Raw genomic sequence first — 24,832 nt, forward strand, 5'->3', positions numbered from 1 at the left:
TCAAAATATCCTTGTTCTAGGAAGCTCATAATTGAGAACTGTGAAGTTTAACACTTTTAAAGTGAGAAACAAGACTTAAGATGCCCTATGCAAGGCTTGGTATTGGTAGACAAAGATCATGTGGCTTTGCTTAAGCACCCCATGCGACTAAGGCATCATATTATGAGAGATGCCCTAAATGATTCCACCTTTGTTGCAACTGTTACCTCTTTTGTTGAAGCACTGACAGCAAAAGCCCACAGAAATCAGAAACAATATCACACACAGAATTGAAATGGAAAATTTCAGCCAAATGGTGACTCCGAAAGACTGGACATCTGAAAGAAAGAGCAGAGCAATTTGAAGTTCAGTAAACTCATGACATGGATTAGGAATTTTACTGCTAATAAAGCAGGATTCCCCTTCAGGTCTTGCATTTTCTTTACTTTGTTGTATTTGGATAAAGGCTAAAGATCAGTAGAATCGTTTTAGTGGCAGGTATAGGGCCTAGGATTGAACTTGTTTGGGAGATAAAATTTAAACTGAGGCTAGAATGGATTGAAAGAAATCTCTCCCTCTTGTCTCTTACTAATAATATTCCAGTACAAATGCTTCCTAATTATAAACAGTCAAGCAGAATCCCAGACACCATAACTCATGTTGGCAGTTGAGAAACTCAGTGGTTTTAAGAGAGCCTCCGAATTGTCTCTAGCGAGTGTAAAGATAATGGAGCCAAAATAATAAGATAATGGAGACAGATAGATCTTTCTTTTCTTTTATGGTTTGCATTTTTGATAATTTCTTTCTAATACTAGAATTATACAGTATATTCCATCAAAAGTGTTTGTTTCAGTTTTAGCATTTAACTTCTAACCCATATGAAATTTATTTCTGTATATAGTTATATGCATGAGTTTTTTCTTCTTGCTATGTAGTCAATTAGTCCAACATCTCACAGGAACTGTTTCATTTTTTTAAAAATGCACTCAAATTCATACATTATAATTTTTTACACACTGTTTCTTTATGATCTGGATCTCTTTCTATCTTTCCTAATTTTTATTATTGTTACAATGGCCTATTCTTGTGATAATAAATAACATTCTGTGATCATGAATTATCACAAGTTATTTAACTTTCATCATTCATAATCACTTTCTTCATTTAAAGACATTCTGAACAGAAATCCTTCGGAAGCCTTTTTAAAAAAAAGTTGAATAAAGTAATTTTGAAGTTAGTATGGAAAAATGAATATCTGCAAATGGTAGAAAAAAAGTTTAAATAAATAATGAGGTAGAATATCTTTTATCAGATAAAAAACTAACTACAATAAAGTGATCATATTGATTTTGGATTATTTTTATCTTCATGGACATAAATATTCCCATTCAAAACAAAGTATTCCTCCACAAATATTTATGTCCTTTTGAGGTCTTTTAGACAGAATATGTATTGTTTTTCAAATAGGTTCTGTATTTGCCTTGTGACTCTGTATTTTGTGGCTAATGTCAAGCACTTGTTATTTTTTCTCAGATTTTTCTTGAGATTTTTTACTTCTTATTATTATATCTCTGTTCTAGTTTATAACTAAGAAAATATCTTAAATATTTATATTTCGGTTGCATATATGCCTGTCCCATATATTTGGTACTTTTGAATGTTAGCAACATTTTTTAGATAGCTTTTCAAAAAAAAACAAAGTGTACCGTGCAGTGTTTTTGCAGATTTCATGTTTACTTTATGTCAAATTTTTAACCTATGTTAATATTTATGAATTCAATGAAGGTGTGAGAGCTTTATTTATTACTTAGGATGTGAAAAATTATAACAATATTGCTCATATAGTCCATGAAAGCCTTTTTCCTTAAAACGTATTAATTATGATAGAATCCAATTTTAGATATTATTTCTTTAATTCTATCTGCTATGGCTTTTTTTCTCAAATATTATGCTTATTTTATATTCTATCCAATTTGAATCTATCTGAAACTAATATTTGAGTTTATCTAATAATTTTTATTATGCTTGCTTCAGCAGCACATATACTAATAATTTTTATTGATTTGCAATGATAAGAAAGATTAAAATGCAGATTATTTTCATCATTGATAAAAGAATGAAATCAAAACAAATATAAATATTGCTTTCTGACTGTTGTGTCTATTTGTTTTTTCCTACCTCTATCCTTATTCCTTCTCAGATACTTTGCAGATTTCTCTTAATCATCTAAAGGACATCTAAAAGGTGAATGCTCCAAAATTTAGTTCTAGGGAATGATTTTTAATTTTTTCTATCTATTCTCACTCCTTTTGTGATTTTGTTCAGTTTCATTGCTTTAAATATGCTTCGTAGGTTGAATTCACATTATGTCTCAAGCTTGGTTTTGTCCACCGAACTTTAAACTCATATCTAACTTCTAGTCAACATTTTCATTTGCAAGTCTTATAGGCATGGTCTTATCGCTAAAATACGCTCATCTCACAAACTTCCTCATCTCGGTAGATGAAAACATATCTTTCACAACTTGGGTCCCTAACTTTGGAATAATTCTTTATTCCCCTTTCTCTTTCATTACGTAGTCAATCAGTAAATCTCTTCAGCACTTTATTTAAAATATTTACAGAATCTTACCAACTCTTAGCATCTTTTCTGCTATATTTGTTTCCCAGATCATTGTTACAGACTCCTATCTGATCAAGGCAATGTTCATTTTTAAAAAATCTTTTTAAAAATATTTTTTATTTTTCAGTTATAGTTGGCATACATTCTATTAGTTTCAGGTGTACAACACAGTGATTAGACATCTATGTAACTCACAAAGTGATGACTCCAATAAATCTAGTGCCTCTCTGACATCATTCATAGTTATTACAATATTACTGACTATATTCCTTATACTATACTTTATATACATGACTATTTTATAACTACCAATTTGTACTTCTTAATCACTTCCCCCTTTCTCACCACTCCCTCAACCCCCTCCCATCTGGTAACCCTCAAAATGTTCTGTATCTATGAGTTTGTTTCTTTTTTTGTTTATTCTATTCTTTAGATTCCACATGTTTGTAAAATCATATGGCATTTGTCTTTCTCTATCTGACTTACTCTTCTCAGCACAATACCCTCTAGGTCCATCGTGAAAAATCTTTTTCCATCCCTTTACTTTCTGTCTGTGTGTGTCTTTTAATCTGAAGTGAGTCTCTTGTAGGCAGCTTATCTAAGGGTCTTGTATTCTAATCCATTCAGCCATCCCTGTATTTTGATTGGAGCATTTAATTATTTTTCATTTAAAGTACTTGTTGATAGATGTGTACTTATTGCCATTCTTTATTCATATTTTTGATACATACTTTTTTCTTCTTCTTAAAGAAGTCCCTCCAACATTTCCTGTAGTGATGAACTTCTTTAGCTTTTTCTTATCTGGGAAACTATTTGTCCTTGGATTCTATATGATAGCTTTGTTGGGTAATCTTGGTTGTAGGTCCTGGGTTTTCATCACTTTGAATATTTTGTGCCAACCCCTTCTGGCCTGCAATGTTTCTGGTGAGAAACTGGCAGTCTTATGGGAACTCCTTTGTAGATCACTAATTGCTTTTCTCTTGTTGCTTTTAAGATTCTCTCTTTGTATTTAATCTTTGGCATTTATGATGTGTCTTGGTGTGGACCTCTTTGGGTTCATCTTGTTTGATACTCTCGGAACTTCCTGTGGTTGTATTTCTATTTTCTTCACCAGGTCAGGGAAGTTTTCCATCATTACTTCTTCGAATAGGGTTTCAATTTCTTGCTTTCTCTTCTCTTTCTGGTATCCTTTGATGCGAATGTTGTTATGCTTGATATTGTCCCAGAGGCTCCCTAAATTATCTTCATTTTTTTCTTCTTGCTGTTCTTATTGAGTGTCCTCCACTACCCCAGCCTCTATTTCGGTGATTCAATTCTCTATTTCATCCACTCTGTTGATTCCCTCTGCATCTCAGATATTGTATTCTTCATTTCTGAGTGATTCTCTTTTATGTTTTCTATCTCTTTGTTAAAGTTCTCACTGAGTTCATTTACTCTTCCCCTAAGTTCGTTGCGAATTCTTATAACTGGTGTTTTGAATTCTGCATCTGGTCTCCATTTTGTTGAGTTCTTTTTCTGGGGCTTTTTTCTGTTCTTTCATGTGGAACATGCATCTTTGTATCACCATTTTGGCTGCCTTCCTGTGTCTGTTTCTATGTATTAGGTGGGGCTCCTAAGTGTCCCAGTCTCAGTAGAGTGGCTTTATGTGGTAGGTGTCCTGTGGGGCCCACTGGCACAATCCTGGGAGGGGCCCAGCTGCAGGCCAAGTTTGGCCACAGCCTGTCACCTCCAGGGCCACCTGGTAAATGTCACCAAGCAATCCACAGATGGCTGCCACCTGTGCTGGGTTTATAGGTGCCTTGAGAGGCCAAGCCAGAAACTGAGGCTGGCTGCCATTAGTGTGGGGCTTAGGGCTGCTCAACAAGAGGTACAGAAAACACCCAGGCCAGATGCTATTTCCTTGGTTTTTGTGAGCCTTGAGGGATTTTAGGAATGTCCGCACAAAAGCCAAGACAGGCCATTTGTATGGTTTAAACTACTGGAAATGGCTTGGGCCCACAAATCTCAGGGAATCACCTGAGCAAAGTGATTTGTGTTAATCAGATAGATGACAACTCAGGTCTGGTGGTACCTGTGCCAAAGGCTGGGAGGAATAAGGGTTCACAAAGGAACAATGGATACTGCCAGCACTTCTGTCTATCTGGTGGTACCTGTGTCCAAAGGCTGGGAGGAAGAAGGGTTCACAAAGGAACAACAGATATTGCCAGCACTTCTGTCCGGGAGAAAGACACTCCTTGAGCCCTTAACCTGAAGCCCAACAACTTGGTGTCTCCTTGTATGTCCCTGGTCCTCCTCAAGCAGCTACCCCAGCACTGGAGCTCAGAGAGAATGAGTTCATCAGTGAGTAAGGCCAGGTATGGGCCCTTTAAGAGGAACATCTCCAATTTCTGCAGCCTTCCATTTTGCTCGGCCACAACTTCTGCTGGATTTCACTGCCAGAGGTTGTAGGAACTTCTCTTCCCAGCACTGGAACCCTGGGCTGGGGAGCCCAGTGTGGCCAGGAACCCCTCACTCCTCAGGTGGAGGAGGGGGCTCTGCAGCCAAGATAACTTCCTGATTCTTGATTGCCACACGCGGTTGTGGGACCAGGCCATTTCACCTCTCTGCCTCTCCTACTGGTTTGAGGTGACCTCTTATTTTTGTCATTAGTTGTATGTAGGGCTTCTGTTCAGCCAGACCTCAGATGCCTCTGCACGCTGGTTGCTTTGTAGTTTCGTTATAATTTTGGTGTGGTTGTGAGAGGAGGTATACACAGCCTTTACCTTCTCTGCCGTATTGACTGGTCTCCGTAACATTCTTTTTCTTTTCTTTTTTTTCTTTCAGTCCATTTTCTAATCTTCCAAGAGAATTGAAGACAATTTTTAAGAGAAAAAGTTGTGCCATCTGTCTAGAAAGAGACTCCCTGAAGTGACATCTGGAGACACATTACTCTGCTCCTGTAATCAAACTTTATTTTTTTTGCATAGGTGTTAGCTAAGGATACTTTAGCTAGGAGATGGTCTCTTCCTGTTTGGCCTTTGATGTCCACCCACTGGGTTCTAAGGGGTGATATATTTATTGACCAATAATCAGGAAACCTGTGCTGTAGTTCCACATTTACTTACTGTTGCTTTGACTGGCTTCCCTCAACATCTGTCTGCCTGTAAATGACTATAATAACTCCCCCTTACTAAATTTTCAAGAAGTTTTAAAGATAGTGTTCATACTGAATATTACATGACAACGAGCAAAGATATTTTACTTCTACTAATATATTTGAGAGCCACAAAAACCCAAGAAGTATGATTAGACTTATTTCTAAGATGAGAAAATTATAGTTAAGGGTAAGTGACATCCTTTAAGTCACTGAGCTAGAATCTTGTTGCGCTTACACATGAATACTGTGAATAAAAAAGAGGCTCTAATAAATCAGTAACCAAAAGTAACCTCAAAAGGCGATCTGATCATAAAGTCTTAACTGGGCAGGTCATGGTGGGCAGGTCATACCTCAGGCCTATGACTTCCTTAGTAAAAGATTTAACTTCACTTTAAGCAAGCCCTGTCCATTATTCTTGTGAATCTAGGTTAATACAACTTTGAAATGCCAGAGCAATCTTCTTTTTCAGACCCCTGGGAGTCATAATCACCCTTAAGGGAGCACACAATTTTGTTACCTATTCTATAATCATAGAGATTTCCCTGGCTTGCTTTCTTGCACCTTCTTGTAATCTTCCCTATGTTCTCTCTTTAATTACAAATGTATATATAACTAAACTGTAAAACTGACATTCTTGGGAGCATTTGAGATTTTGCTTCCTGGCACGTCATCAGTTTGGCTCAAATAAACTCATAAAAATTCTCTACAGGTTTGGACATATTTGTCAACAATAGTGTGAGGGTCTAATGAAATAATGAACTTTAAGTATCTCTAAAGTTGTAATGTGTATTTCAGTTATGGGTCATCATTATCCTTCTTCTAATTTTTTTTCTTCTAAACCCCTCCTCTCAGCACTTGACAATATCTGTAGCACCAAAACCCATAACAACAATAAAGAGTCACATTCAAATGGTGCTTGATAATGTACGAAGCTTTTTAAGGTTAATTATCTCATTAATTTTCTCATGTCACTTTATTGACAACTGAACCCCTGCCGAATACTCACCAACTATGATGATATTTGTTTGTTTCCCTTCACCTATTAGAGGATTGCGAATGTAGCAAGTCATATTGCCCTGTGATCTGTTTCTGAGGAGAAGAGTCATCTCTACGTGGAATAATTTGGCTCCATCCTGTGAATAGGATTTTGATGAAGGTGGAACTACCTCTCCATTGTTGTCTCTCCACTCCATCTGGGGCTGTGGGAACCAACCTCCTGAGTTACACTCCACCATGAGTCCATCAGCACTAGGAGTCTTTATATGGATCTGTGTCTCCAAGCCTAATGCTGAGTAAACGAGACAGAAAGCAAGATAGTTATTACGTTGAGGTTGAGTTGAAAGTTGAAAGGAAAAAGTCTTATTATTTTTATGTTCTGCAATATAAGAAGGGGTAATACTCAAATCCTCATCTAAGCTACAAGTTAGATTATCTCTGTTCACTCATCACTGTCTATTCACTGCATAGTGTATTTACGCAGTAGGTATATGGGGTTTCCTCACTATTTATAATACTTGAAAAACTTTATAAAATAAAAAGACAAGAAATAAAAAGAAAAAATTTGATATTTTTTCTCGCATATTTCAGCTCATGGGGTCACAAGGCCATGGGTATGCAATGTTCCACCAAAAACTTACCTGCCACACTGAGATTCATGCTGGCCACACCATGGAAATCACTATCTTTAAATGAACATTGGTATGGTCCATCATCAGAAACACTGATATTATGAAGTCTGAGAGTCAGTCTGCCCTCCCCAATGGCCTCTTTCACAAACTCTGTGCGATCCACATATTCTGGGGCAGCTTCTTCATTTACTTCTTGGCCACCTCTGTATAGATGAACAAGCTTGGATCGGTCACCCTTGAACCAGCATACCTCCATGTGTTTTGCACTTTGTGGTGGGAACAAGTGGCAGCTTAGCTCAGCCTGTCCTCCTACTATGGCCACCAAGTGTCCCGGGGAAGTGTTCACTGTCCAGTTTTCTGTAGCAAAAGACAGAAAACTAGAATAAATTTGAGGCCAACAAACATCTCCATTGCTACACACTGAAGGGCACATCGTATTTTTTCCATCTGACCTAGCCATTCTAAATGTCCAGCTCTGAATATATCCCCTTCTGTTTAAATCAATAGTTTATTTTTTTGAAAAGACCAGTGTTACTACATTATTCTCTCTAAAATATACACAGCTGGGTTCTGGGAAGATGGCAGTGCAGAAAGCAGCAAGTATCTGACTCCCTACTTAGACAATAATTACACTGAAACTATTGTAAAACTCTGGAGTCTATTGAGGGCCTTCAATTTCAGGGGAGAGCTTGAATGGTAAATTGCATTAATTTTGGTCAATTTCAGTGCATATCACAGTAACAGCTACCCATTCCCCACCTTCAGCTGTCCATGCAGCAACTTTCACATAGCTTATGGGAGCCAATGTAGGCAAAAAGGACTCTGTCCTTCAAATATTGGGGATTTGTATTGTGATTGCTGATTGCTGCTTCCAATCACAGAGATTGGAAGACAAAGAGGCAAGTAGCCAGTGCTGTTGTACCTTTCCTTATTTTTCGAGCCCCTTCCCTCTAACTGAAGTGATATCCAGGGAATTTAAAGGGTCAACATCCTTTCATCCACCCCTTCATTTTTCTCTTTTTCCCTTTTGGGGTCCAGAAATTAAAGATTAAAACGTTCAAAAGCAAATGCTCTTGGGGGAAATTAGAAAGTGACCCTGCATGCCCAGGAAAAAGGACAGGCTCAGAAAAGACCTGAGGAGATATGAACTTTACACCTCAGGCTGAAGCTTGCCACACAGCCGACAACAGTAAAACAAAGCAAAAACAATAAAGAAAACAATAACAAAAAAGCCAGCAAATCCTGGAGAAGGAGGATAATATGACTTTGAGTTTACACACTAGAGGCAAATATCCAGTATCCAATAAAGGTAAATACATGAGCAATTATAAAAGCTATTATTATTTTAATAATGGTTTCCAACTTCACTTTTTGTTTTCTATGTGATTTAAGAGACTAATACATTAAAAAGAAATAGTTATTAGTCTAAAAGCTAGCATTTTTGTAACTTTGGTTTATAGGTCCACATTTTATATTTTATGAGACTAATGCATTTAAAAGAATTAATTTATGTCTTAGGGAACACAATGTATAAAAATGTAATTTTGTAACATCAACAAGTGAAAAAAGTATGCATAGAGAGCAGTTAAAGAAACAGAGTTTTTGTATGTTATTGAAGTTAAGCTGTTATACATTCAAATTAAAGTGTTATAATTTTAGGATGTTAAATGCAATCACCATTATATCCACAAAGAAAATAGCATTAGAATATATAAAATAGGGAATCAGGAAAGAATTTAAATGTTTTAATACAAAAAAATCAATAGACACAAAAGAAGAAAGTAATGAAGAAAATGAGGCACAATAAAGCTATAAGGCATACGAAAAATAAATTAAAAATGACAAAAATAAGTTATTACTTTAAATGTAAATGGATTAAACTCTCCAATCAACAGAGTTAGCAAAATGAATAAAAACACATCAACCAACCATATGCTATCTACAAAAGACCCATTTTAGAGCCAAAGACTCAAATAAAGTGAAAATGAAAGGATGGAAAAAGATAATCCAGGCAAAAGGAAAAGATAACGATGATTGCACATTATGAATATATTTAATATTACCGATCTGTATACCTAAAAATAGGTAAAGTAGTTAGCATTACTTTATGTGTATTTTACCACAATAAAAATTTATACTTGATAGAAAATAAAACCACACATGGCGAAAAAGATTACGAACAAAGAACAAGGGCAACAAATAGAAAACAGTAACAAATATGTTAGATATTCATCCAAATAAATTGATAATCACTTTAAATGTCAGTGGTCAGTTAAAAGACAGAGGGGGCAGGAGGAAGGTAGATAGGGTAAAAGGAGTTAAATGTGCAAAACTGGAAGTTATGTAAATAACATCAAGTGAATAAAAAAAGTAAAAAAAAAAAGAGATTGTCAAAGTGAGTCAAAAACAAGACCCAATGTTGTCTACGAGATATCCACTTTTAATATAAATGGTTTCAGTTTTACAAGAGAAAAAGTGTGACATATACAAAACAGGGAATGTTATTTAGCCTTTAAAAAGAATGAAATCATGTCATATACTAAAGCATAAATGAACCTGGAAAAGAATATATTAAACTGAATAAACCAGTCACAGGAGGACAATGGGAGCTTAAACTCTTAGTAGTTGTATTGTAATTGAAAAATAATTATAAAGCAAGATCAGTGAGTCTCCTTACCTCGAGAGAGAGACACAGTTTCATTTATGGTATCTGGCTTCCTCAAATCCTTTGTTAAAACTGGTGGTGTATAAAATGTGAATAGAAAAATAAATATGGGGCCAGTTTTCCAGTCGTTATTATCTGGCTTTCATTCTGTACTCTTGGGAGACTCACTGACCAAATACTAATAAAATCAAGCTTATAGCAATGACTTTATTATCAAAAACAAACAAACGAACAAACAAACAAATAAAATAATTCCACTTATATGAGGTATCTAACATAGTCAAACTCATAAAAACATAGAGTAAAATGATAGTTTTCTTTGGCTGGAAGGAGGGGACAATGGGGGGTTGTTTTTCAATGGGTATTTTAAAAAATAACACTATACTGTTTTATGGGGGAATGCAAATACCTTATAATAACCAAGATTTCCTAGTCTCTCTCTCCAGTCCCTTGCATCATCACTGTCGTTATTTCAGTTATTCATAAACTATAATCATTGATTACACTGTTGTTAATTATTTTGAACAAACTATTATTATCTTTAGATGAATGAATAATGAAAAAATGAAAGTTTTAATGTTGCCTTTATTTATTCCTTTCCTATTGCTCTTCTTTTCTCTATGAGCTCTGGTTTCCTGACCTGTATCATTTTCCTTCTCTGTGAAGAACTTTTTCTTTTAAGTTCTATAAGTGAGCTGTTTTTTATCCCTCAGGCTTCTTTCAAGATTTTTTTCTTTTTCTTTCATTTTCTACAGTTTTAAAATGCTATGCCTCGATGTAGTATTTTAGTATTTATCCTGCTTAGTGTTCTCTAAGCTTCCTGGATCTATGATTTGGTTCTTGACATTAAGTTAGGAAAATTCTCAGTTATTACTATTTGAAATATTTTTTCAATTCCTTTCTCTTTTTCTTCTTCTGTTATTCCAGGTATATAATACATATCACATTTTTTTTGTAGTTGTCCCACAGTTCTTGGATTTTCTCTTCTTTTTAAAAAACTATTTTCCTTTTTTTTTTTTTTTTTTAGTTTTAGATGTTTCTATTGATGTATCTTCAAACTTATAGATTCTTTCCTCATTTGTATCAGGAGGGGATTTTTCTCCAGTATTCATCGTGAGAACCTAGTAAAAATCCTGGAGGCAAAATTCACAAAAGTGAGTTCTCCCATGACTAGGCCTTCTTGGAGTTTTTAACTCTCATCAGAGTTGACTACACTGAGCCTTCAGCAATTCAGTAATTACAGTTTATATCTTCCTACCTTGGTACTGCTTCCCACAGAGGTTTCTGGTCTGGGAGGTTGTGAGTCTCTAACTCTCTACTTGTCTAACTGACCCATTTTGGGAGAAAGGGGCAGCAGTTTGTTCTGTGACCTCACTTCTCTATTGGACCTAAAAACAAGTCGTTGACTTTTAGGGTTTTTTTTTTTCAGCTTTTTTACTTGATTTTTTTACATACTGGACTGAACACTAGAAGTCTGTCTTAGGTTCTTTCCATCATTGTGACTCAGTAAGAAAAAAACAGATGTTCTTACCTGACGTTGATATCATCACTTGAAGAAGCAAGCTCACATAGCACCCAGAAAAAGAAAAGGATTTAGGCTTCCTCATGCCTGCAAAGAAGACAAGAAAAAAGTCATAGACTACGCGATATTGAATAGGAATTGTCAAGGTACATGAAATTATTGTACCTTGACAATTCCTATTCAATATTCAATATTGCATATTGAATAGGAATTGTCAAGGTACATGAAATTAAATCAAGAACATATAGAGGGACAACCTCAAGATTCTCCTTGCAGAGTATAACTCCTTTCAGTGCTCAATAAAATGACCATACCCTCCCAAAGGGTTCTGAGCAAAAGAAGCGTTCTCAGTCCCTCTCTCTCACTAATTCACACTCTGCTGTTTATTTCTCCTTCACTTTGAGACCTAACATACTAAGTGAACATCTTCTCTAACAGGTGTAACATGGAGCAGAAAAAATGTTCTAAGTGAATGAATGGGAGAAAGAACAAAAAATGATAAGCACAAAAGCATAAATGCCTGAATGTGCATGGTAAAATAAGGAAAGTGTATTTTGAATTCATGTCCTTGAACAAGTAAGGTGAAACCAAATTGCAGTAGAGATAAAAGAGCTTGTTAATATTTTTATACATTATTTATTTTTTAAAAAGAAAAGCTGTTGAAATATTAACTGGACATTCTGTGTTCTATCTGGCAATCCTACTCTAATTCATAGTCGCAAATGTGACTTGATTCATAGGATCAGTAAGTAAAAAAAAAAAAATTACATAAAAACAACAACAATAAAAAGTGGTTAAACACTATATTTTTTAAAGGGAATTATAGGACTTTATTCAAATGATAGCCATGTGCTAAAGAAATGAGTCAAGATCTGAAGGAAGAAATTCCTTTGGTCCTATCTACTTTGGAAAAAAAATTTGAGAGGCCTATTTGACCTAAATCTCAGAAATGGTGCTCCTTCTCCAATGTGAAAAGCCAATGTGAAAAAATATTTAAAGTAATGGTGCTTTATATTTTCCTATTTTACATATCTGATACATACGACAAATGCTTCTCAGCAACACTGGTCCATTAGACTATTCACATCCCAGTGTGGGAAGGTAGGCTGGCATACGACTCAGAAAGTCAGATTACAATTTCCAAAGAAATGTAGTAATCAATAAATGATTCATAGTTATTTGGTATCTCTCTCCTTTACCATTATGTAATATACTCAGCAGTAAAAAAGAATGAACCATTTTACACGCATGTGTGAATTTTTAATTTTTTTAGTTATTATTGTGGTTTAATTTCAGAACCTGGCCATTTCAGTTTTCTTTTTTAAATTTTTCAATTAGAGTTGACATTCAATATTATTTTATATTAGTTTCAGGTGTATAACATGTATGAATCTTAAAAGGATTGTGCTGCGTTAAAGAAGTCAGACAGAAAAAATGGATCATACTGTGTGATTTCATGAACATAAAATTCTAGAAAGTGCAAGCAATCTCTATAAAAGTAGATTAATGGTGTCTGAGGACAGGAAAATGTAGAGAAGGGAACAATTACAAAAGTGCATGACTTTTCCATCACTTTTGGGAGTGATGGATATGTTTATCATATTGATTAGAGATTGTTTTACAAGTATATACACATAAAACTTAAATACTCACCTTAACCATATGTAGTTTATTATATGTCAATTATACCTCAATAAATTTGATATTTTGTAAAGTCTACTTTTAAAAATACAATTAAAAATATTAGCAAAAACCTTTTAGGAGCTATTTATATTTAATAACTATACCATTTATGTCAGGTCTAAAACATTGGCATCACAGTCAGTTTTCTTTGACTTCTTTAAAGAAAAGAGACTGGAGAAGGAGCACCATTTCTGAGATTTAGGGCAGATAGAACCAGTTTTCAATTATTAGCAATCCAACACTAAAATTTGAGAGTAGACCTTCTCTTTTGAAACACTCAACTGCTTGTTAACTTTCTCAATCCCAGATATCACTATTCTGTGATAAAAAGATTGGCAAGGTATTACGGAATTAGAACTAAAAGAACCATTAACTCCATGCTTTAGGAGGTGGGATATAGTCTTGTTACCCATTATTTATAACAGTTCACTTACTTAAGCTCCAGAATCCAGAAAAAAACTTCTTTCCAGGTCCTTCAGAAAGCCACCTCAATGTCTGAAGGTAATTCAGCAGTGCTCTTCCACCAATGGTTGGTAATAGATACGTTACAAAAGGATATTCTGTTTGCCAGAGCGTCTGTCTACCTATTGCATGCCAGCGGAACTTTATTTCCTGACCATCTGAAATCAATATCCTTTCATAGGAAAAACAGCGAGGCGTCTGTTTCACATATGATAAACTCTCACATCCATTTGCAGCTGTACCTTCCGTCGCCCAAAAGAACTCTGTGTTATGTTTGCAAAGGACAGGTCTTAACATGACATGCCTTAGCCTGAGATGATATCTGAACCAAGGAGGCTTTCTTTATGTATTTTCCCGTGGATCTTTCCTTGACATCATGAGAATGCTGGGATGAACATAAGGGGAATTCTTGCTCTTATTAATAGTTATATGCCCTTTAAGTTATCTTTGTAAATACAGTTTAGAGTTTCATCTTACTCATCCACCCCCACTGAATATTGTCTTTTCTACTTCCTCACTCCAGTTGTTTTTTCTTCCCCAAAACCATATTACATTCAATTTAGAGAAAAGCATAGAACAAGCACTCAGAAAATAATTTTCAAAGCTTTATTATTATTAATATTAAACAAACAATGCAATTTTTAAATTAAGAGGAAACTGGATGAAGCTAAGATAGTCTGTGCTGGAAATAATCTGATCCATAGGGGACTTTTAACGATTGCATTCTTAAAAGGGATCTGGACATAGACCGCTGGTACCACAAAGTACGAGTATAAATGAGGTTTATGGAGAACAGAACTTATAAGCTTATAAGTAGAGGACCACAGGCAAACCTCTGAATTCTCCTTTCCCCACAGAAAGAAAAAAAAAACCGCAGGTATCAGGGCCAGTGTTCCCTAGAGAGGAACCCCCTCCTGCTGTAATGCTCTACTTTTAAGGGAGAAAAAGTAAGAAACTTTTATGTGATTCTAAAACAAAATTGGCTTCAGAGTTAAAGAAGATCTAGTCTTAGACTGGTTGTGCTAACTCAGACCTACTGATCTCTCTCTGCTGAGCTACTAAAGGGGGAGGGTTGGAAATGAGCCTCCAGGGCCATCTAGATGTCCTCAGTACATCTTTGATACTTGAAGTGAATTTTTTTTTCCATTGTAAATCACTGCCTGGGGGGACACGGAAAGGCTGTTTGGGGTCAGCCCTCTATTCACCCCATGCCTCAAGACTCTACCCACATTTCCGCCTGGGACTACTTAAAGCTGAGTTCTGTCATCTGCCCATGCCACCCGCCTTCCACACCTCAGATTTGGCAGGACTAATCTGTTCTTGGACCAGAGTAGAAAGTTTCACAGGAATCCAAAAGTTGCTCTTCTTTCATCCACAGGAACTTTAGAATCACATAACAATTTATAGTTTCAAGAACTGCTGAGATATTGATGGAAAACAATTGATGTATTGAGATTTCCAGGTGTGAATAAAGCAACCATCAATGACATTCTAAGAGAAACAATGCACAGCATCAACAGATCAAAGCAACATATTTCTAGGAGGAAGAAAAGCCCCTGGATGAAGCTTCGAATAAAGCCCTTATGGGTCACCTTGAGGGAGTTGCTTTGGCTATATTAAAATTCCAGCCCAGTTGGGTGCTGATGAACTCTATACTGCCATGAAAGGCCTTGGAACTGATGAAGACACTCTGAAATTTGGCACGAAGAACTAACAGAGAAATCAGAGAAATTAACAGTCTATACAGAAGAACTGAAGAAAGATCTGGTTAAAGACATCACTTCAGATATATATGTGGATTATCAGAAAATAAATGTTGGCAAAAACGTGGAGAAATTGAAACCCTTGTGCACTGTGTGGGAATGTAAAATGGTACAGCCTCTCTGGAAAACAGTATTGTGGTTCCTCCAAAAATTAAAAATAGAGTTATTATAAGATCCAGAAATTTCATTTCTGGGAATGTATCCAAAAGAACTGAAAGCAGGATCTCGAAGAAGTGTCGTACGTGTGTGTTCATAACTGCATTTATTCACAACAGCTAAAATATACAGATGCTCCTCCACTTATGATGGGCTTATGTCCCAATAAACCCATTGTAAGTTGAAAATATAGTTAAGTTAAAATGCATTTAATTCACTTAACCTACTGAACATCATAGCTTAGCTTAGTCCACCTTAAACGTGCTCAGAACACTTATGTTAACCTACAGTTGGGCAAAATCATCTACCACAAATCCTATTTTATAATGCCACGCATCAGGAAAGAGTTTCATATTCCATATTGATAGCCTTGGAAAAGATCAAAATTCAAAATTCAAAGTACAGTTTTCACTGAGAGAATTTCATTTTTGCATCATCGTAACATCAGAAAATATTGTCAAACCATCTAAGTTGTGGATCATCTGTAGAAGCAACCCAAGTGTCCATTGATGGAACAGACAAGCAAAAAGTGGTGTACACATACAATGCAATATTTTTCAGCCTAAAAAAGAAGAAAATTCTGATGTAAGTTAAAACATGGAGGAATCTTGTGGACATTATGCTAAGTGAAATAAACCAATGGTATAAAGACAAATACTGTATGATTTCATTTACATGAGGTACCTAGAGTAGTAGAATTCATAGACAGAACATAGAATGGCGCCTGCCAGAGGCTGGTGGGAGAAGGGAATGGGATTTATTGTTTAATGGGTATAGAGTTTCAGTTTTGACAGATGAAGAGTTCTCGAGATGAATGGTGGCGATGGTTCCACAACAGTATGAATGTACTTAATCATTGAACTATACACTTAAAAATGGTGAAAGCGATAAATTTTATGTTATGTGTATTTTATTTTAAATTGGGGTGAAAAAAAAGATTAAAGACTTCAGCCTACCTTAACTTAATTCATTGCATGGAATGATATGGCAATTTTAATGTTAGCCCAACAAAAAGTTACTTAGCTTTTCATGGTAAAATTAAATTCTAGCTGGTGGGAGAAGGGAAACATAAACAAAATTTTAGGATGGAGAGTTCTAAAATAACATAAAGTTATGCTCAGGTAAATGTAATCTCTCCATTCATTTTATGCTTTTTATCTTGTTCTCACCCTCATTAGCCTCTTATTTATCACTTATTCCATAAATTCTGGCATATTATTAACAGTCTTTGCTATTTTGTATTTCTAGTTTTTTATTTTATTTATTTTCTTTTTGGATCAAAATTTGAATAGGAAAAGACTTTACATTTTTTTCTTTCAAATTTTCCCAGTTTTTATGATTTGGCTATTTGTATCTTTGTTAACAATTTCTCTTTTTATGGCATTTGATCAGACACTTTGTTCTTTACCATTTCTTCTTCAGAAAATTTAACAAGGTTTTTATTCCTGGATTAACAAAGAATTGGAAATGAGGTTAATACTCAATAAATGTTAAAAATAATCATGAATTTTAGATAAAGCTCAATTGCCAATGTGTAGATGTCAGATTAAATGATGGGACTAGAAAAATTTTATTCAGAGAGACTATTTTAGGCAAATATTACTGTAATATAGTTGAGAACTTGTACACAAAAATCATGTAAGAGTCCATGGTATACTTATTTTAAAATATCCCACATGGTCTTTAAAATAATAAAAATAGCAATATTCAAAAAATGCTCAGTGGCTTCTGCTTGCCAAGTATTGTATCCAAGGTCCCACAGCCAGTAAACAATAAAATAGGATTAAAATTCAAGATTTGTGTGACTCTCAAATCTGTGCTATTTCCACAGTGCCTAACTTCCTCTTTAAAAAAAAATCACTCAAAAATCTCTTCCCTGTTATCTATAAATTCTATATTTTTTCCCATATGTTATACGTGCCTTTTCATTTTCTGTCTGCCAATAATCAGTAGGTAACCATGGATAATATATGCACACCACTCAGCACACATTTTCTCACTTAGTATCTATAACTTTGTGTAGGAGTTTTCTTTGAAATCAAGACCTCAGACTATTTACTGAGGAGAAGGGGAATTCACCCTTCCTTTTAATAAACCAACCCAGTACCTGAGAAAATACATCCTACTAAACAGCCTATAAATCCATACTTGCAAAACCAATTGGCACAAAACTATAGGAAGTTCATTCACAATGAACAGCATTAACAGATGGAACGGTAAATCCAACGTCTGTATGTAATAAGAAGAGGAATACAGAGCTTAGAGTCTGAGAATCTATTTTTGGAATCCCACCATGTGATCAGGAATAAAACATTAAATCTTTGAGTCTGTTTCTTTATCTTTATAGTAGGAATATGGACCTTACAGCCAAACCTCTGAGTGCATGAAAGTCAAATATTTTCTTAGGAAACTAGATTCCCTAAGACAATGGTTAAAGACACATAATTCCTGGTAATAGAAAAATATGGCAATACAGGAAGATGATTTCACACAGTACCACCCATATAATCCAATTAAAGAGTTAATATATCCCATAGTATGTAGTGACATGCTGTCTTTATCCATTTATCTGTTGATAGACACTTAGCTTGTTTCCATACCATGGCTATTGTGCATACTGTTGCAATGAACATGGGAGTGCAGATTATCTCTTCAAGGTCCTGATTACAAATCTTTTCAATAAAGATCCAGGACTGAGATTGGTGTATCATAGATAATTCTATTTTTAATGTTTTGAGGGATATCCATACTGTTTTCTATGGCTGCTACATTTGACATTCCCACCGACAGTGTACAAAGTTTTCAATTTCTCCACAATCTTTATAGAAATCCTATCATTTACAACAACATAGATAAATCTGGAGGACATTATACAGAGTGAATGAAGTTAGTCACAGAAAGACAAATACCACAAGATTCCACTTAAATGAGGTATCTAAAATAGTTAAACCAATAGAAGCAGAGAATACAGTAGTGGTTGCCAGGAGCTGGTTGGGAGTAGGTGGGAGAAATCATTTTTATTCAATGTGTTTAAGGTTTCAGTTAAGCTAAATAAATAAATTCTAGAAATCTGCTGTACAATATAATGTCTATTTTCAACAATGAGATATTGTGTCCTTCAAAATTTATTAAAAGTGTAGGCCTCATGTTAAGTGTTCTTACCACAAAAAAACAAACATAAAACAAAAAGACACAAGGAAACTCTGGGAGGTGCTGGCTATGTCTATTACCTTGATTACTGTGATGGTATCACAGCTGTTTGGATAGGCCAAACTCATCAAATTGTACACATTGAATATGTGCAGTTCTTTGTATATCATTTATTCCTCAATAAAGCTCTTTAAAATGGGTTAATGGTTAAGTTAAAGTGCTTGTTCTCCAAAATTATTGACAGAAATGTTGTCTCTTGCTACCAAGATTCTTGGCTCGATCATACTTTAGTCTAGGTCTTGAACCTTCTCCTAGGCCAATCTGTGCTCTTCCTTATAAAACTGAGCTTTAGCAAGAACCCTGCTAAGTCAGTTTAACCACAATCACTCACCCTTGATATCTGGTCACCCTCAATGTCTGACCAGTGACTTCCTCCATCATCCCCTACATGATATCTAATCGCTCCGACTTGTCTTCGGCAAAGAATCCTGTTAGGTTGGTTTAGTCAGAAACCCCTTACTCCTCATGTTTCCTCTTAGTAATTTCCATTCAATGATTTCCACTCTGCTCCTTGGCTATAAATTCACACTTTCCCATGCTCTATTTGGAGTTGAACAATCTCTCACACTGTAAAATACCATTGCAGTGGTCCCTATACCTATTATAGTGGTCCTGAATAAGGTCTGCCTTACCATCTTTAACAGTACCATGCTGGCTCCCTTGGGGTTATACTTTGGCACTTAATCCTGGTGGTCTTCAATATTCTGCTCATGTATCCTCTACAAAGATTTGAGCAACTCTGTATTCTCTTAGCTACCTACATTAATAGAATTTTATACAAACTAAAATAGCTGCAAAACATATAATTTCCATTTTTTGTAAGTACTGGTACTTCCAAATAAATCTTCCTAAGAATATTTTATATTGATATGAATATTTGGGCTTAATATTTTATTGAAGACCCTATCATAATTTTCTTCTACAAAGTTATAAATTAGTTTTATACTTATGACCATAGATTAAAAATTCTCCTTTATTGATTTATTATCATAACTTTTTTATCAGAATACAATTGACAAAACATTAAAAACTTATCAATTTTGATAAGTAATATGTAATTTAAAAAGTAAAATTTTATTAGAAACAAACCTTTTAATAATAATACTGGCCTGTTGTAAAAAGGAATTTATCATTGAATTAATATTATTTATGCATAACATAAAACAGGGTCTAGCAGCAATTCTGTACCTATCTGTAGTGGTTAATTTTATGTGTAAGCTTGGCTAGGCTATGGCACTAAGGTGTTTGGTGAAACACCAATGTAGATATTGCCATGAAGGTATTTTTTAGATGTGATTAACATTTACATCAGTCAACTGTAAGTAAAACTAAATACTTTTCACAATGTGGTTGGGTCTTATCCAATCCGTTGAAGGCCTTAAAAAGAGACTGAAGTTTCCTAAAGAAGAAACAAATTGGTCTGAAGGTGTAATATAGAAATCCTGCCTGTGTTTCCAGTTTGCTGGCTTCTCCTGCAGATTTTGGACTAAAGACTGAAACATCAAATTTTACCAGAATCTCTAGGCTCCTGGCTTGATTTTGAATTTTTCAGCCCTCACAATAATCACATGAGCCAATTTAAATATTACATATATTCATGATAGATGAAGATAGATAGACTAACCAAGACACTATCAAAAATTAAAATTAATATAATTCCTTCTCCCTGACCTCAGTGATAGAGGGATTAAAAGTATTTTTCCATCCCTATTTTAAGCAGTACCGAGATCAGATATAAGTACTTGCTTTTGAAATTAAGACAACGACTCAACTAAAATAGCTTACTTATAAAGACTAACAAGGTTATTAATCAAAACTTTAACACTCTTACCTCACTGTTCCCATCACTCTACAGTTCTGCTCAATCTTAACCAGTTCATCACCTGGAAAGACCCATCTTAAAATTACTGAGCCCATACCCTAAATCTTAAAAAAAATCTTGCTTTATTTGCTAGATTAGCAGTTTCTCTGTTAGTCATTTGGGAATGTAAGATTGACATCTTTATTGTATTTTTACAGATATTAATGCTGATAAATATTTCCCAGAAACTAACAATATTGCTCAATTTCTAAAACTCAATTGGAGAAAATAAACTAAACCAGAAGTTATTTCTTCAAAAAAGATACAATTAACAAATCTTTGGCAATATTGATCAGGTGTGTGTGGAGGACATAGAGAGTAAGTAAGAATAAGCAATATTAAGATTGCAGATCACAATTTAATTGCAAAAATGGGAACTATAAAGATAATAAGATGAAAAGAATGATAGTATGCCAATATATTTGAAACAGATGGAAATGAAGAAATTCACAGAAAAGAAATCAACTAGTTATGGCAGAGACTACAAATTCTCCTACAATATCTGGTATCCTTTTCTTCTATCTTACTAGAACCGTTGATTTTTAGGTGAGTACATAGCCAAATGGAATACAAAACACGCTGTTCAGCACCCCTTGCAGCACTGTAACCTGATGAGACTAAATCTTAGCCAATTAAATATTAAGTGTAAATGGTGGTCCTGCTCCAAGGAAGTATCCATCCACAAAGAGAGATGTGTTCCCTTCTCTCTCCTTTGTTCCTTTTGCTTAGATAATTTCCTGAACCGCAAGATGGAACCCACATATTAAGAATGGAAAAACAACATGATGGAAAAAATTTAAGTTACTGGTCATTGTGGAAGGGACTTGATGTGTCTGTGAGAGAAAGAAAGAAACTGTTATCTTGTTTAAGCCATAGTCACTTAGAGTCTATGGTAATCTGCATCTAAACTTAATTATACAAAAAAAATTGATGAATTGGATTTCATCAAAATTTAAAACTTCTTATCAAAACACCATTAAAAAATAAATGGGAAAGACTTAGACCAAAAGAAAATAATTTGCAACATATCCATCTGACAAAAGGTTTTTTATCCAGAATATATAAATAACATCTACAAGTCAATAATAATTTTTAAAACAACCCAGTTTAAAAAGGGGCAACAGATTTTAAAAAGACACTTCAAAAAAGAAAATATCTGAATGGCCATAAGAATACTAAAGCGTGCTCAATATTACTATGTATCAGGGAATATCAAAGTAAAATACAGTGAGATTTCACCGCAGAACCACTAAAATAGCTAAAAACAAACAAACTAACTAACAAACAAAAACTAATAACCAGAAATGTTGGCAAGGATGTGATAACAGGACCTCCCATACATTGCTACTGTGTCAATGATCAGCAGTTTCTTATCAGCATACACCTACCCAATGACCCAATGATTCTACTCTCAGGTATTCATCCAAGAGAAATAAAAAGATGTCCATGAATCTCTTTGTATAATAATGTTCATAGCAGTCATTCATAATAACTAAAAGTTACAAGTAGTCCATCAACAAGCAAGTGGATTAACCCTATGTGTCACCATACACCAAAATTAACTCGAAATGGATCAAAGACCTAAATATAAAACCTGAAACAATAAATTGCAGGGAAGAAAGCATAGGTACTAAACTCATGGACCTTGGATTTAGAGAGGATTTTATGAATTTAACCTCAAGAGCAAGGGAAGTAAAAGAAAAAAGTAAATGAAAAGAACTATATCAAACTAAAAAGCTTCTGCGCAGCAAAAGAAACCATCGACAAAACAAAGAGGCAATCAACTGAATGGGAGAAGATATTCGCAAACAACACCTCTGATAAGGAGCTGATACCCAAAATGCACAAAGAACTTACACAGCTCAACAACCAAAAACCAAACAATCCAATTAAAAAATGGACAGAGGATCTGAACAGACACTTCTCTTAAGAAGACATACAAACAGCCAACAAATTTATAGAAAGATGCTCAACTTCACTAGCTGTTAGGGAAATGCAAACCAAAACCACAATGAGGTCTATAAGGAGCTAATACCCAAAATGCACAAAGAACTTACACAACTCATCAACCAAAAACCAAACAATCCAATTAAAAAATGGACAGAGGATCTGAACAGACACTTCTCTTAAGAAGACATACAAACAGCCAACAAATTTATAGAAAGATGCTCAACTTCACTAGCTGTTAGGGAAATGCAAACCAAAACCACAATGAGGTACCAATTCACAACCATTAGAATGGCTAGTATCAACAAGAAAAGTAATAATAAGTGTTGGAGAGGCTGTGGGGGAAAAGGAACCCTCATACAGTGAGGGTGGGAATGTGAATTGGTGCAGCCACTATGGAAAACAATACGAAGTTTCCTCAAAAAATTAAGAATAGAATTACCATATGACCCAGCAATCACTCTTCTGGGTATCTACCTAAAAATTTGAAAACATTTATCCATAAAGATACATGCACTCTAATGTTCATTGTAGCATTATTCACAGTAGCCGAGACATAGAAAAAAACAGAGTGTCCTTGATAGACGTCTAGATAAAGAAAATTTGGTACATATATACAATGGAATATTACTTAGCCATAAGAAGAGATGAAATACTGCCATTTGCAACAACACGGGTAGATCTTGAGAAAATCATGCTAAGGGAAATAAGTCAGACAGAAAAAGTTAAGGACCATATGATTTCACTCATATGTGGGATATAAAACTTAAAGCAACAAACAAGGGAAAGGGGGCAGGGAGAAAGGTAGATAAGGATAAAAAAGGGTCAAAAATATAGTGACAGGAGATTTGACTTTGGGTGGTGAACATACAATGCAGTACACATAGGATGTATTTTTGAATTGTACACTTGAAATTGTACACTATATAATTTTATTAACCAATGTCACCTTGATAAATTTAATAAAAATGAATAAATAAAATATGCCTTGATTATAAACAAATAAGTGATTCCACTATTACCTCAGTTTTTTAGGGGTCCAGAAAGAAATCAGTTGATAATCGGTTAGCCCAGAATGGGAACATAGGATGTATTTTTGAATTGTACACTTGCAATTGTACACTATATAATTTTATTAACCAACGTCACCTTGATAAATTTAATAAAAATGAATAAATAAAATATGCCTTGATTATAAACAAATAAGTGATTCCACTATTACCTCAGTTTTTTAGGGGTCCAGAAAGAAATCAGTTGATAATCGGTTAGCCCAGAATGGGAAATTTTCCACTTCTCACTAACTTTCCTTTCCTAAGGATATTTACCTGTCTCTACACTACATTAGAATCTCCTTGATCATTGCAAGAGCCCATTCTTGAGGTATGAGTCAGAAAGAGACAAAAAATAAAGAGACAAATATTGAAATCCTAGAGTTTTATTTTTAAACATCGGTCAAAGCCACAGTAAAACATGACAGGCTGTTCGTATACAAAAAGATTCTCTATAAAGAAAATCCCAAAGAATCACAAAAATAAAACAAAAACAAATTCGTGAAACTGATAAGCAGTTATAGCAAGTTTGCAGGATACATGGTTAATATACGAAAATTGATTTATTTTAGATCTATCTTTGCAAATCCTGTAAATATGTAATTATTTCAAAATAAAAATTCTTAAATGGAAAAATTAATCTACTCTCATTAACTACAAATATCCATAATCTTGCTTAGCTTTGATAAATTAAATGCTGATAGTTCACCAAATGACGTCAAGAATTGATGCTGCACTTTACGAGATTTATTGATAGGACATAAGCCAAGAAATTCACAAAAACATCTGAAAAATGCGATTATTTATTTTAACATTAACTTATACTGAAACATACACACACTGACCCACCAGTAGCCCCATGTCTCAAAGAAAATGACTACGATCATGCTGGTATATTTTCATCCAGTACTGTGTGTGTGCTAAAGACAGGTGTTTCTCAAACTTTAGTGTGCATAATGATTAGAGAAGTTAAAACACAACCACTGCGCTCTACTCACAGAGTTTCTGATTCAACGGGTCTAGGCAGAGTCCAATAATTTGAATTTCTAAGAAGTTTCCAGGTAATGCTGATACTCTCAATACAGAGGCTACACTTTTTGAAGAATTGAGAAACACCTTAATTTTACTTTCCTTTTTTTTACACTCCAT

At 34.7% G+C, this 24,832-nt stretch overlaps 1 protein-coding gene across 1 annotated transcript; it reads right to left on the reverse strand.

Moving 5' to 3' along the window:
* Positions 1–527: 527 nt before the first annotated feature.
* Positions 528–24,832, reverse strand: LOC102879440 (selection and upkeep of intraepithelial T-cells protein 7-like). The gene is made up of 5 exons (XM_015595057.1): positions 24,682–24,832; positions 11,562–11,639; positions 7,375–7,722; positions 6,733–7,025; positions 528–590 (listed from the first exon to the last, which is right to left on the reverse strand). Exons 1-5 carry the CDS (start codon positions 24,830–24,832, stop codon positions 528–530), a joined length of 933 nt encoding a protein of 310 aa, XP_015450543.1.

This window comes from Pteropus alecto, unplaced genomic scaffold (genome assembly GCF_000325575.1).
Source record: "Pteropus alecto unplaced genomic scaffold, ASM32557v1 scaffold25, whole genome shotgun sequence".
Taxonomy (NCBI): domain Eukaryota; kingdom Metazoa; phylum Chordata; class Mammalia; order Chiroptera; family Pteropodidae; genus Pteropus; species Pteropus alecto.